General features: G+C 57.8%; 5 protein-coding genes across 5 annotated transcripts; 1 reads left to right on the top strand and 4 right to left on the bottom strand.

The window, feature by feature from the left end:
* Positions 1-179: 179 nt before the first annotated feature.
* SPBR_01720 (uncharacterized protein) lies at positions 180-1,550 on the bottom strand (the record flags this gene model as incomplete). Its single annotated transcript, XM_040760030.1, has 1 exon — positions 180-1,550. The coding sequence occupies one exon, from the start codon at positions 1,548-1,550 to the stop codon at positions 180-182; it is 1,371 nt and encodes a 456-aa protein (XP_040619802.1).
* Positions 1,551-2,540: 990 nt separating this feature from the next.
* Positions 2,541-3,596, bottom strand: SPBR_01867 (methylglutaconyl-CoA hydratase; the record flags this gene model as incomplete). Its single annotated transcript, XM_040760177.1, has 1 exon — positions 2,541-3,596. The coding sequence occupies one exon, from the start codon at positions 3,594-3,596 to the stop codon at positions 2,541-2,543; it is 1,056 nt and encodes a 351-aa protein (XP_040619801.1).
* Positions 3,597-4,300: 704 nt separating this feature from the next.
* Positions 4,301-7,161, bottom strand: SPBR_01312 (uncharacterized protein; the record flags this gene model as incomplete). Its single annotated transcript, XM_040759623.1, has 2 exons — positions 4,301-4,888; positions 5,206-7,161. 2 exons carry the CDS (start codon positions 7,159-7,161, stop codon positions 4,301-4,303), a joined length of 2,544 nt encoding a protein of 847 aa, XP_040619800.1.
* Positions 7,162-7,836: 675 nt separating this feature from the next.
* On the bottom strand, positions 7,837-9,665 carry SPBR_01538 (f-box and wd domain containing protein; the record flags this gene model as incomplete). The annotated part of the gene is made up of 2 exons (XM_040759848.1): positions 7,837-9,013; positions 9,274-9,665. 2 exons carry the CDS (start codon positions 9,663-9,665, stop codon positions 7,837-7,839), a joined length of 1,569 nt encoding a protein of 522 aa, XP_040619799.1.
* Positions 9,666-11,452: 1,787 nt separating this feature from the next.
* SPBR_01613 (translation initiation factor 4A) lies at positions 11,453-13,064 on the top strand (the record flags this gene model as incomplete). The annotated part of the gene is made up of 3 exons (XM_040759923.1): positions 11,453-11,489; positions 11,832-11,906; positions 11,983-13,064. 3 exons carry the CDS (start codon positions 11,453-11,455, stop codon positions 13,062-13,064), a joined length of 1,194 nt encoding a protein of 397 aa, XP_040619798.1.
* Between the last annotated feature and the right edge of the window lie 1,432 nt (positions 13,065-14,496).

Below are 14,496 nucleotides of genomic sequence, written 5' to 3'. Positions count from 1 at the left end.
TGTTTTTCAAAACTATGTTTGGAAAGAAATGTTCTAAATGAATAGCGTGCCTTTTTTATGCAATTTCTACCCGTTTTACGTGATGATACACGCGGCAGCTGACAACAGAGAATGCACAACAGACAACTAATTATCAATTAGAAATTAACAGCACAAATCGAATAAACACCGACAACTCTTCATCTCTCCTCGTCAGGCCATGCCGACCAAACCGGCGGCAAACTCCTCCGCTTCTGCTTGTCCGGCGTCGGCCGGTCAGGACTGTGCGATCCACGGCGTGGACGTACCTCAGGCGGCAGAGAGGCCGTGTCCGAGACGTCCGCATCGCCGGCGTCGCTTTTATGGGTGCGGCTTTCGTTGCGTGCATCGCTGTCAGCGACGACATTGTCATCCCCGCCATCGCCATCGACAACAGCTGTGTCGTCATTCGCATTCTGCACGCCGATGTGATTCATCAGCGCTTGACTGTGCATTTGAGCAGCCGACGACGGTGACGACGGCGGAGACTCGGCCATTGGCGTGGCAGCCGAGTCAAGGCGAAGATCACCCTCGGACGGCGGAGCCATTGGCGAAACAAGCGACGTCGACCCAAACGAGAATGAACCGGGCTCAAAGACAGGCGCCAGCGGACTCATGGGCGACATGCAGGCATGACCACCGTGGCCGCCGCCCGTCACCGATGCAGGAGAGGACGACACCGGGTAGGCCGGCATGGCCGCATGGGTCCTGGGCGTCACAGGGCTGACCACGAAGGCGGGCGGCAGAGCCGTGTCTGTGGTCGTCGTGGGACGGCTGTCCTGCGGAAAGGCAAACGGCTCGTGGCCAGCATCAAAGTACTCGTGGTCCGGCGTCCAACGATCACGCGGCGCCCGGTATGGTGTCTGAGGGACCTCGAGAGGCACGTAGCCGTGGCGCGCAACGGCCGACCCGACGGCCAGCTGCCCAGCCCGGCCAAACTCCTGCTGCCGCTGCTGCCGCTGCCGCTGCAGCTGCGCCAGCCACTGCCGTCCCTGCAGCTCCGCCGTGACCTCCCCGATCCGCAGCACCAGCAGCTGCTCCTGGCGCTCGGCCGCGGCAATCTTGCTCTGGATGAAGCCGGCGCTCTTGCGCAGCTTCCGCGCCTCGGCCGTCGTCAGCGGCAAGGGGTGATCGTCGCTGGACGCGTCGCTGGACGCGGCGCTGGCCTTGGCCTTGGCCGTCTCGTGGGTCTGGAGCTGCGCCTGGACGGCCGACAGCGCGCCCAGCAGAGAGCGGATGCGCGCGTCCTGGCAGTGCAGGTTGTTGCACAGGTACTGGTGCTCGGCTTGGATGTGCTCGAGCGAGCGAGGCGATGCGGGCGACGCTGCAAACGGAGAGGCGACGTCCGAGATGCGTCTCGGTTGACGATGCGTGGGCGTGCTCTTGGGCGCCGTCATGTCCGTATCCAGCGTCGCCAGAACCGGCTTGGCCGTCACGGGCGTCACGGGCGTCGCTGAGAGGTTGGCGCCAGTCGTGGCCGTGTCGACAGCAGGATCTGCGTCTTGCTTTGTGTCCTTGTCCATTGTGGCCATGCTGTCGATCTTGTACAAATAGAAACTAGGGAAACGTAGCTAGGGACCGAGCAGAGTCACAACCAACCTGCATGTAACGCAAGATGATGCCTGTATGGCGTGAGATGCAACAGATCAAAACTCGTCCATGAAGACGCCTTTTAATCTTGCCTTCCGTCTACAGCGCCTCTACAGCAGTGCACAGACTATCTTCAGCCCGGATCTGAAGACTATACCCATGGTTGTATTCAGTTGTGCACAAAATCTGAATTCATATTGTTACAATGCGCTGTCCAGGACGCCGTAAGAGGGGAAAGGCATAGTTGAGGAGAGTTGGGGAGAGCTGAGGCAGACAAAGCAGCCGCAAAGGGAGACCAGTTGGTGGACAGGGACGAGAAAGGATAGGATGTACGACATACTGGCTGCGGTCATATGTGGTCCGACGTCTGGACGCTTTAGGACAACCAACCGTTCCGTTGTCCAAGGGGGATTAACAAAGAAACAATATGGAGGCAGGCCATGTTTGCCAAATGAAGCCTACGGCCAACACAACAACCGAGACGCCTTCGTGCCTAGAACACTCGAAAGAAATAAAACAGAAAATAAACAGGACAGAAAAAGAACAGAAAAGGAACACAGCCGATAGAGAAAAGAAGAAAAGAAAAGTGAAAAGGTGTATACTACTCGTATGGACTGCAGATTGGCCATTGTCAACTCATAAATGAACACAGCCCTCGACCCAAGCCCGTCGTCTCCCTTGCTCCAAGACGTAGAACCAACAGCACCAACAGCTTCGGCTGACCAGGAGCTGCGTGCTTCCGCCACGTGCACCACGACACTCGTTCTCCTGCATGCATTGTGGGCACATCATTTTTTGTTGTTGTATGTGCGTGTTCAATCGTCCTGTTTTCGTCTAAAAACAAATGTCCGGAAGATGTCCAACCGCCGCGTTCGTTACTTGTTGTCGGCTTGCCTTTCTGTCCTTTTTCCTGTCCCTTTTGCCATTTCCGCTCAGCGCCCCTTGAACTCGGGCCGCCGCTTCTCGCCAAAGGCCTTGAGCGCTTCGTTGCGGTCCTCCGTCGCCACCACCCGCTCGTACATCTTGTTCTCCACCGTCTCTGCCGGGAACTGCACCGCCTGCAGCGCCGCCCGGATGGCAATGGGGCCGCCCTCGCAAATCTCCTCGGCCAGCCGCACCGCCTCGCTCAGCGCCGCCCGCCGCGCCGTGTCGAGCAGGTCCAGCTGCGCCTTTTGCTTGTCCTCCTCGCTCTGCTCGCTCTGCTCCTTTTCCTCGGCCGGCGGCTCCTGAATCACCTCCACCAGGCGGTCGGCAATGCCCAGAAAGTACGCCTCGGGGGCCGACACGCGCCGGCCCGTCAGCACCAGGTCGCGCGCGCGGGCCATGCCAATCAGCATCGGCAGCCGGTAGGTGCCGCCCGCGCCGGGGATGATGCCCAGCCGCGTCTCCGGCAGCGCCACCACCGCGTTGGACGTCAGCACGCGCATGTGCGTCGCCAGCGCCAGCTCCAGCCCGCCGCCCAGCGCCAGCGACGACACGGCCGCGATGGTCGGGATCGGCAGCGCCTGCAGCGCCGTCAGCGTGCCGCGCAGGCTGCCCAGAAAGCGCGCCGTGTCCTCGGCCGTAAACGTCTTGCGCTCCTTGAGGTCCGCGCCCGCACAGAAGCAGCTGTCGACCGCGCTGGCGACGACGAGCGCGCGCGTGGGGCCCAGGCTCTTGGCGTCGGTGACGCGCGTCACCTCCCGGCCGGCGTCGTCGTACTGCTGCGCCACGTCGTCGACCTGCTCGCGCAGGGCGGCCAGCAGCGCCTTGGAGATGGCGTTGCGCGCGGCGGGGCGGTTGAGCTCGAGGATGCGGATGTGGCCGGAGCCGGGGGCGGGCAGGTCGGTGACGACGATCAGGGGGTCGGACGAGGTCGAGGAGAACCGGGGCGCCGACCAAAGCAGCGCAGGGGCGGCCAGCGACGTCCGACAAGACGTGCGCAGAGGCAAACGGGCGATCGAAGCAGCCCGCGTCAGAGACGCAGCGGCCAGGCGAATGGGGGCCATTGTGGGAGACGTGTGGGAAACGAAAGACACGAAAAGGTAAGCGTGCCAACGGCCAATCGGTGTTGCGTCGGGATGTGCTGCCTCGTGGTGCCGCAGACAAAGATGAAGCTGGGAAGAATATGTTAAAAAGCTCACGAGAAACGCTTCACACGCTTCACACGAAACGCCGAGCTTTAGCGGGCGACGGCTGTCTTCGGCTTTCCGTCCGGGGAAGTGGGCCCCTGTAAAATGGTAAAAATGGCTGGTGTGTACGAAATAGGTGTGGCAGGTTCGGCAGGCGCTAATGGCTGACGACTGGCGGGAGAGCGACTTCCTAAAACAGTATTAATGTGCTGTTGAAAGTAACACACCACGTCGACAGGATTGCTAAATGCAAGACGATAAGGCAAGTTGAAGTTGTAGACGAAGGTTGGAATTACAATTAACTTTCGTGTCTTATCATCGGGTCAGCGTATCTGCCTCGCGCATTTTCTTGCCAAAACATCGTTGTACATATGTTCTGTGTCTGACAACCGCACCTTCCCGTCCATGCGAAAAGCGTTCCTGCCCATTTGCGTCATCGCCCAGCCGCTTACTGACTCGCACCTGCCGTGTCTCGCGTGCCCTCTGCGCTTCAGTCGCGCCTTCCGTATATCAACGTCGTCGTACGACGCTATAAGGAGTCTTCTGTTTTCTTTTTTTTTCTTTTTTGTCGTCTTCTCTTTTCACATCGTCAACACACTTCTCGCCTTGTAAGCACAGACACTTGCCCACGCACCACAATGTCCGACACAAAACAGCAAACGCAGCCGGGGGAGCAGAAGCAAGAACAGCAGCAGAAGCAAGAACAGCAGCAGCAACCACAACATCCACAACATCCACAACATCCACCACCACAAGGCCTTCCAGATGAAGCCATTGCACTCGCCTCCCGCCTCTACAACGGCGCCCGTGCCGGCGACCTCGCCCTCTTCCAGCAGGCCCTGCCCGCCGGTCTGCCCGCCAACTTGGCCAACGAAAAGGGCGACAGTCTGCTCATGCTCGCCGCCTACTACGGCCACGCCAATCTCGTGCGTCTGCTTCTCCGCCACGGCGCCGACCCGAACCGCCTCAACGACAAGGGCCAGAGCCCGCTGGCCGGCGCCGTCTTCAAGGCCGAGGATGCCGTGATTGAGGCTCTGCTCGAAGGCGGTGCCGACCCCGAGTTCGGCTCGCCCACGCCGCTCGAGACCATTGTCATGTTCCGCCAGGAGGACAAGTGGCGGGCCGCCTTTGAGGCAGCGCCCGGACGCGGACAGGCAGGGAAGTGATGTCTATGCCTTGCGCCATTTGCATTTTGCACCAATCATCTCTTGTTTACCTACACTTATGTTTTTTTTTCCTAATTTATTATCGTGATGTGAGGAGTTTGGGACATGGACGTTGGTTACGTTCTGGGCAGGATGTGGTTTTGTTAAAATTTCTCAAAATCTCTTAACATATTTCCGTCCTCCCCCCTCGTGTCGTGTCATTTACCACAGTTGATGGCCTTTGATGAGATCGGCAGCCTGCAAACAGTTAGCAACAAGGGCTCCAGCAAGAACACTAGCGACTACAAAAGCAAAAACTACACCGACAAATCTCGACTTACCAACTCGGCCACAGCATACACAGTCTGGCAAGTGTTGGCGCCCGGCAGCGTTGGGATGATGCTCGCGTCGATCACTCGGAGATTCGGCACGCCGTACACTTTCAGATATTCGTCCACCACGCCACCCAGCGACTGGGGGAGCATCGCACACGTGCCCGCCGGATGGTACTCGGTCGGCGAGACCGTCTCCGACAGATACGTCGCCAGGTCTTCCTCGCTGCTGACATAGTCGCCCGGCGCAATTTCTACGGGGCGGTACTGCGCCAGCGCCGCATTCTCCATGAAAAAGCGGCGCGTGTACCGGATCATGTCCGCCATGATCGCCACGTCCAGCGGGTTCGACAGCGCCCGGTAGTCGACGACTGGCTCGCGGTTGTACGGATCGACAGGGTCAATGTTGACGGTGCCACGGCTCAGCGGGTGCAGCATCACGAGCACGCCGGACGACGGGCCGCCGGATAGCACATTGTTGTAAAACGCCGTGCGGTTGTTCTTGAGGGCCAGAGCGTACGCGTCCATCTGCTTCTTGTAGCCCTGGGCTACCGTTGCGTGCGTGTTCGGCGGCAAGTAGGCGGCGTGGTCTTGGCTCGACAGGTTGGCTGCCACGTCCGCCCAGCGCTCCGAGATGACAGGAAACGGCAGCCACGCGGCCGCGTTGCCGACGCCGAGCGACTGCGGGCCCGTGCGATTGGCTTTCCATTCGGCGTCCGACCAGGCGCGGAACGTGGCATTGAGAAACAGGTCCGCGGCGGAGGGCTGCACGGACGAGTAGTTGGACAGCGAAAACGACGCCGTCAGCATGGGGTGGTCCTGGAAGTTCTGGCCGACGCCCGGCAAGTCGACGATCGTTGTGATGTTGGCGGCATCCAGCAAGGGTTTCGGTCCAATCCCGCTCAGCTGTAGAATCTGCGGACTGTGGATGCCGCCGGCAGCCAAGATGACCTCGCGGCGCGCTTTCACAAACTGGGTCGGCCGTTCCCGTACTGGGGCGTTCCGGCCGGAAGCAGATCCCGTGGCCGTCGTCGCGTTGACGATGAATCGTACGCCTGTGGCTTTGGCGTCGTTCAGGGGCCGATCGGGGTTGGTCTCCAGCATGATGTGGTCGACCTTGGTGCGCGTCAGCAGGTGGTAGTTGCTGCGCACCACCGCCCGGTCGTGGTGGCCCGTCCGGGCATACGACCGCGCTACCTTGTGCGGATCCATAAACGACGGGAACCAGTACACGCCCGGATGGCCCGCGCCGCTGTCCGCGGGGAAATCGACGCCCGGCATGCTGCGAAACGCGTCAAACTGCACGGTCGTGCCTGGGAACTGAAACGACGGCCAACCAACATAAACGCTCGACGTGTTGCCCCAGTACGCGGTGTCGTAGGCGATGCCCGCCGCTTTGGCCACGTCGGGCAGTGGCGGCACAAAAGTCAGCGCTTTGTGAAAGTAGCTCTTGAGCAGCTCCGCGCTCCACCCGCCTCTGCCGCCGGCATTGCTTCCGTCGAAAAAGGAGCCCCATCGGTCGTAGTCCTCGGCCGCCCCGCGCACCGCCATCATCGCATTGACCGCCGAGCTGCCGCCCACCACTTTTCCGGCCATCACGCCTGTCGAGCGGTTCCTGAGGTTCACCTGCGGCACCGACTGGATGTCGTACAGGAACTGCGCATCCATTCCGCGGAAGCCGCCCTGCACGGTGCTGATCAAGGCCGAGTCGCTGAGAACGCCGTATTCGATGACCAGCACAGTGGTGTTGGCGTCCTCGGTCAGCCGGTCAGCGACGGTGAGGCCGGCCGTGCCGCCGCCGACAATAACATAGTCGTACTCGGAAGCAATGTCGCGGGCATGGTTCAGGTGGTGCCAGCGGTTCGGGCGGCCGTTGTGCGGGTAGGTCACTGCGACGGCGGACAGAAATCCGGCGCCAAAGGCGAGAACCTTGTGCAGGGAAGGCGTCTGCAACGATTGTGACATTTCGCGTTTCGTTTGTGAGGTGTAACTTGCTTGGACAGCACGAGCTGGCACGGGGGAGGGCGAAGGCGAACGGTTATTTAATCGGAAAGAAAAGAAAAAGAAAAGAAACAAAAACAAGCTTTCCGCCACTCCGATTGCGAGGCAGCATCCTCATCCTTCAAAGTGAGGAGAACATGGTATTCACGTTGAGGCTATTTGTTCATGTCACGTTCCTGCATGCTTCTCGTAAATTGGAGCGGGTTGTTCGTCGGGCTGGAAAAAGAGGCAATTAAAAGAGATCATTGGCAACGACACAAAATCATGATCTCGCCGACATAAGGCGGCGGAGGGTATATAGACTGCGGGTTAAAGGACAGGTACCCGTCCGTGTAAAGTGGTCCGCGTCCTAATCGACACTGGAAGCAATTGCACCTTACATCTCTCGGTATTTATCGGCTTGATCGTGCCAGGCACAAGACTGTGGCCCATTGGAATAGATGTACATTTAGACTGCCAACAGACTTACTCGCAAGTCTTTAACCGGAACGTCCAATGTTTTGCCGGGGCTTGTACGTCTCCAAGTACTAAAACGAGCAAAATGTCGGCCTCAACAGCGCAATATGAATGTGAAGTTGGTTGATGTCTATTTGTCTATGTCGTATTCTCATTAGTAGGCAAAAGGCCGCGTTCTCACAGTCAGGGAATCTCCTCCTCTAGGTCGTCGTCGGCTCCGCCAAATCCAAACGTAAATCCACCGCCTCCGCTGCCGCTCTCTCCTGTCTTTTGCCGCTTCTCGTCGTCGGCATCTCCATCCGCCTGCTTCTTGGTATCGTCGTCGCCGCGCACAACCGACTCCCATGTCCGCTTCTTCCGGGCGTCTCGCCGTGCCATCTCAGCCTGTGCGTCTGCGAGCAGGTCCGGGCACTGCTCTGCCAGCCGCTCCACAAACAATCCGTAGGGGTCGTCCACGCCATCCTCACAACCGCTCCCCGCTGCACCGTGGCCGCCCTGGCCCCGGGCAAATCCAGTGACCTGCTCGGGCCGGTCCCGAAGAAACAGCAGCACTTCGGCGAGGTGGGCCCGCGGCACAAAATTCTGCGTCAGCGCAATGCCCGCCTCGAGGTTGACCACGAGGTGCCACCAGCCGCTCGGCACGTGCAGGATCTCGCCCTCGCGGCAGACACCCTCGATGCAGCCCGGCGTCGCCCGTGCCTCGGCGTGGAACGTCAGCAGCCACTCGGCAATGCTGAGCGGGCTCGTGACCTCGCTCTTGTCGGCCGACACGTAGACGCCGGGCACCGCCGCGCCGGGCGGAAAGAGGATCCAGTACTTGGCGCCGCGCACGACGGCGTTCCAGGCGCTGGTGCCGTTGGGGTCCTTGTGGAACGTGGAGCCGCTGCGCGCGGGGCCCACAATGAGCCAGCGGTGGGCGGGCCGCTGGGGGCCGAGGACCTCGAACAGGTCGCGGCCAAAGCAGGCGGGCTTCCAGTAGGCAGACGCGCTCTTATCCGTGGCGGTGGTGGCGGCGGCGCCGGTGGCGGCGGCGTCGACCGTCAGGTCCATCTTCTCGGCAAACTTCTTGTCAAAGAGGTAGAGCGGGCTCTCGTCGGCGGTCCGCCGCATGTACTGGTCGTACAGCGCGTACGGCCAGTCGACCGACTCGGCCCGGAACGCGGTTGTGGCGTAGTCGCTCCGCAGTCCATCGAGCGACCAGCTCCGCAGGACCGGCCACGATTGCACGCAGCGGTCGGCCGCCAGCACAAACGGCGTGTCGCTCCACGCGGCGGCAAAGTCGTCGTAGGCGAGGTCGTGGAAGCGGCGGATCTGGTTCGCCCGCGGGATGCCGCGGGCAAACTGGGACGGGTTGGTGTAGCTGCACACAAAGGGGCGGTGCAGCACATCAGAAAAAACACGTCCGCAATCAACAGAGACAGAGGGCGGCGGAGACGATGGTGTTGTGTCCTTGGGCGCGGCCTGCTCTTGTCGAGCGTGCCTCCGTTCCGACAACAGTGACGAGCGCCAGGTGCCGTGCCATGTGGGTGGCGTCCATCCATCGATCCTGTCATAATGTGAGTCCCTGGCTGATCACTCGGTGTATTTATGCAAGGAGAACCCAACGCTCGTGCGACTTACTCCAAGGCGAGGCTTTTCCACAGCTCGTCAAATGTGCAAAAGGCATACAGGAAGCGGCATGTCGAGCCCAGCGCACGTAGCGAGCTCATGTCTAGGCCCTCAAGCATGTGCATCAGCAGCTCGTCGGGCCATGCCTGAAAGACACCTGCTGCAGTTTTGGCGTCGATGCCGCTGTCCAGGTACTTGTTGCCCAGGGGTTTGATGCCTAGCGGGTGTGGAGGCACAGGGAAATCGATGTCTCCACCTGTGTGCTCTACCAGCCCCAGATCCGGTTCAATGCCCCTTGAGGCGCCTCCGTGGCCATTGTCGTTTTCAAAGGCGTTTGTTTGCAAGCTGACAATGGTGGCTGCCGGTTCGCCCAAATGGGGCGCCAGGCCGCCAGTGAGGGGCATTGCCTTAACGAATGGGGAAGCAAAGGCGTGCTATGACTCGGAAGCAGCCAGTAATATTATGTGCAGCGCACCGAGGTTGACCTTGACGGTGATTGTCGTTGCCGAGCTCGAAGTCGCCAAAGGTCGTGATCGTCTCGAAAAGGCTGCTTTTGCCGTGTAAGGCAAGTGCCGCACACCAAACGCTGTCCACCCCACATGTGTTTTTTCTGCCGACTTAAATAAAAAGGCGGTCAAAGAGACCCGTGTATGATCACGTGCAATTACTTGTATTCGTGTACCTGCTTAGGAAAGTGCAATACGACGTCTCCAGTACTTCGTAGTAGGGATTGGCGGGATGCGCAGTGTGGTTGCAATCTGCAGAAGTGGTTGAATCTAAGCACTGCATATCGTACACTAGCATCTGTCAACACTCTGACAACTGTGACTCTTCAACTGGGGCACAGTGTGACTCGTTTGGTCAGATATCGTCTGAAAACAGTCATCGTTGAGTGGGCAGCATCCTCATCCAGCATCCTTCGGCAGCTGCTGCCTGATGAGGACGCAATTGTTCCAGATACTCTGGAGAGGATGTACGCATACAGCGTATCTCGTGGCAAACGCAAACTGTCAACGCCCCGTCCAGCCGGTCTCCCGTCACCCACGCCACACGGGCTTGTCATACTAGACTCTATAGTAAGGCGAATGTTGACTCTAGATTGCTCCTTCCTCGATGCTGCGTCGTGCCCCTTCTGTGCTATGTGCTCTTTCCCGTTCTTCCATATTGCCGCTTGGGGCTAGTCTCGCCGTAGAGCCCTGTAATTTGGCGCTCTTACAGGGAAGTTACAGGGCTCGTCCTCAGCTTGGACCATCAGTCTGCAACACATCAGGAGTGGGAGAGTGGGAGGACCACCTGCGAGATACTCAGCGGCCGCTACTGCACACTGCGCAGCACGCCTCCAGTAGGGAAGTGGACTGTTCTGGTGTCTGGTGTCCGTTTGTCCGTTTCGTCGTCGACGTGCGTCTCAAACCCCTCGCTCGGACTGTATTGTTGCTTGTAAGACTTATCTCAACAATTATAGTGGGTCCTGACAGTGAATGAGATGGAGGGGAAAGAGTTTTTTTCTTTTCGCCTTGCGCCGTGCTATCCTCCTGCGCGCTGTACCGACGCGCAGACATCCGCCCCATTCATCGCTCCTTCTCTCCCTCCCACGCCCCCTTCCCCCCCACCTAGTCCCTAGCTCCTGCCACTCTTCTGATTGTGCCCCCTCCTCCTGCCTTCACGGTCTGCGCCCCTCACTCAATCCAGCCAGTCAGGGAAGGAAGCTAGCCAATTTTTTCGCCTGGTTCGTCCCTCCCTCGCCTTCCCTCACAAAAAATTAAATGCTAAAATAAAATTCGGGGCAGGAGCGATATGCCAAAGAAAAAAATTATTTCTATGGAAGCGGTGCCCTCCTGGAAAAAATTCTCCTCCCCGAAAAAATCGTTTCAACATCAATCCAAACACAAACACAAACCACAACCAACCTTCACCACCCGCAAAGAAAAACAGGATTCGCTTCCTCTTTTTCTGAAGTCCTCTCGTCATTCTTTACGAGAGTCTTGTCTGCTTTGAACAGTACCCTTTGTAAAACCACAGCTTCCACCAGGAACCGGTTGGAATCCGCAGGACAGATTCAATCTTCCGTTGGATTCTTTCATTCTTTCACTTCGTCAACCTTCGCTTCTTTGCAACCAACCGCCCGCCTCCCATTTTCTAGATCACAAGCAGCGCTTGAGATCTAGAATTTCCCGCAACTCCTACCGCGAATATGGCTACCGACAAGGGACTCGAGGATGTTCCCGAGGGTAAGTTTTCACTCTCTGCCCCTCCTCTCTCTTCGCGTCCTTCGAACTTGGGCTTGTCTGCGCGGATCACAGTCACCTGCCATGCCCGTTCTTGCTCTCTTCTCGTCCCTGTCTTGGATTTCCGCCAGTTGGCACTCGACTCGTACGCAGGATCATCCCGCAGGGGGTTACGCTGCGGCGGCAGTGGAAAAGGGGGGACGATGGGGCCAGGGAAGGGGGGGTGGCCAGAGTTGGCGGCGAGACAGATGGTCTTTGGAAAAGAGAAGAGAGACGACATCAACTCGGTAGCATAATACCAGAACCTGAAACCCAGCCGCTAACTTTCGTTTCCCCCCGCTACAGGACAGATCGAGTCAAACTACGACGAGACCGTCGACTCGTTCGATGACATGAACCTCAAGGCCGACCTCCTGCGTGGTAAGTTGCATCTTCCACGGAGATAGCGATGGACTACCAAAAGAAAGCCAAAGAAAGGCACTAACCAACCCCCCAGGTGTCTATGCCTACGGTTTCGAGCGCCCGTCTGCTATCCAGCAGCGCGCCATCATGCCCGTCATCAAGGGCCACGATGTCATTGCCCAGGCCCAGTCGGGTACCGGCAAGACGGCCACCTTCTCCATCTCGGTTCTGCAGAAGATCGACCCCAACGTCAAGCAGTGCCAGGCCCTGATCCTCGCCCCCACCCGTGAGCTGGCCCAGCAGATCCAGAAGGTCGTCGTCGCCATTGGCGACTTTATGAGCGTCGAGTGCCACGCCTGCATCGGCGGCACCAGCGTCCGCGAGGACATGAAGGCCCTGCAGGACGGCCCCCAGGTCGTCGTCGGCACCCCCGGCCGCGTCCACGACATGATTCAGCGCCGCTTCCTCAAGACCGACGCCATGAAGATGTTCGTCCTCGACGAGGCCGACGAGATGCTGTCTCGCGGCTTCACCGAGCAGATCTACGACATCTTCCAGCTGCTGCCCCAGTCCACCCAGGTCGTGCTGCTGTCCGCCACCATGCCCCAGGACGTCCTGGAGGTCACCACCAAGTTCATGCGCGATCCCGTCCGCATCCTGGTCAAGAAGGACGAGCTGACCCTGGAGGGTATCAAGCAGTTCTACATTGCCGTCGAGAAGGAGGAGTGGAAGCTCGACACCCTCTCGGATCTGTACGAGACCGTCACCATCACCCAGGCCGTCATCTTCTGCAACACCCGCAGAAAGGTCGACTGGCTCACCGACAAGCTGACCGCCCGCGACTTCACCGTCTCGGCCATGCACGGCGACATGGACCAGGCCCAGCGCGACCTGATCATGAAGGAGTTCCGCTCGGGCTCGTCCCGTGTCCTGATTGCCACGGATCTGCTGGCCCGTGGTATCGATGTCCAGCAGGTGTCGCTGGTCATCAACTACGATCTGCCCGCCAACCGTGAGAACTACATCCACCGCATTGGCCGTGGCGGTCGTTTCGGTCGCAAGGGTGTTGCGATCAACTTCGTCACCGCGGAGGACGTCCGCATGATGCGCGAGATCGAGCAGTTCTACAGCACCCAGATTGAGGAGATGCCGATGAACGTGGCCGACCTGATCTAAGGAGACAAAAGAGAAGATCCATTTCATCCCCGGCGCGGAAGAACGAGATGATCATTCTGTCTTGAGGGGGAGACAAAAAAAACGGGACCCAGCATTTAGAAACAATTGTTTGATTTTCCTTTTTTTTACTACCTTCTTTTTTCGATTGTGTCATCGTTTGTCCTCCACCCGTCTCCTCGTCCCCTTTTCCTTGTTATCCCTAACCTCTTTCTTTGCTCCTCTGCTTCTTGCTCTGTCTCATCCTTTTATTGTCGCCAACCGCCAACAACAACCCCAAAAGTCCGTTAATTTTCCAGTACCAAGAAGAAACCAACACAGCCCGCCAACAGCCACAACAAAGAAGAACATGCAACGAACACAACATGCACAGTGCCACGACGCTCGACGACGAAGACGAACATAAAAACTCTGAACACGACGTACGACTTACGACGGCGAACGACGGTGCATGATTTGTTGTGCTTTTTATTACTCTTCTTTTTATGATTGTTGGCGTTTTGTTTTTGCGTTCTTCTCTGCCAATCCGCCTCTGTTTTATCGACACTCGTACGCCCCAAAACATTGACTTTGACCAATCTCTCTCGCGGGACGTTTGTTCTTTTTACCACTTTCTCGGTTCCTATTTCCTTTACCAATCAACTGATTTACTGTCTTGTCTTGTTATTCTATCTTTTGTGCTTCAAGAAATTACGTGTTTTTCTTTCTCCTCTACCGTGTTCTCTGTCTCTGTGCAAGAAAAAGGACCGGTTCGGCTCTTTTTTCGTTTCGTTTCCCTTAAAATTCAATTCAATGCATTCCGTTGTCTTGAGTCTCTTTTTTTTTCTCCTCCTTCATCCTCATTTCTCTCTTCTCTCCTTGTTGCAGACGACAATTCTTTTACAACAAACCCGCCCCGTTGCCGAAAATTCGAAAAGCAATGCCTTCCGTCTTCGCTTTTACTCTGCCAGCAAGAAACGACCTGTCCCACGCACAACTCTCCCAACCGCTCACGATCCGTTTTTTCTTGTTTGCTAGTATTTTCACCATCCACGGCGTCATTTGGGTCTCGGCATCGGGTTCTGTTTCATAGAAGAAGAAGAATAACAAAAAAGGAAGCTAAAAAATACAAGAAATGTCCATTATTTTGTGGCCCTACAGAGTGAACGTGAATGCGAATGTGAATATGAAACATGTGTACGAGGTGACGATATGGGCGGATGAATATAAAGAAAAAACTCCTTTGATCGAAGTAGGTCGAACGGCCAGGGATAGAACGGCGCCGGTAAAACCAACTGAAGCTACAGCAGCCAAGGTGGCCGGATCCCACTAAATAAGCCCTGCACGGGTTGCCCCAATTGCACTGCCGTTGTAGCCAATTACAGCCACAGCAGCTCTCCCTAGCTTCTCAGCCCCCATTCCGCAGTCCGCCACAGGGCCTGGCAAGCGCCCCGAA

The sequence above is a fragment of the Sporothrix brasiliensis genome, assembly GCF_000820605.1.
Source record: "Sporothrix brasiliensis 5110 chromosome Unknown Cont18, whole genome shotgun sequence".
Lineage (NCBI taxonomy): Eukaryota > Fungi > Ascomycota > Sordariomycetes > Ophiostomatales > Ophiostomataceae > Sporothrix > Sporothrix brasiliensis.
The sequence above is the reverse complement of the archived record's forward strand: the minus strand, read 5'-3'. Positions and strand labels throughout refer to the sequence as shown.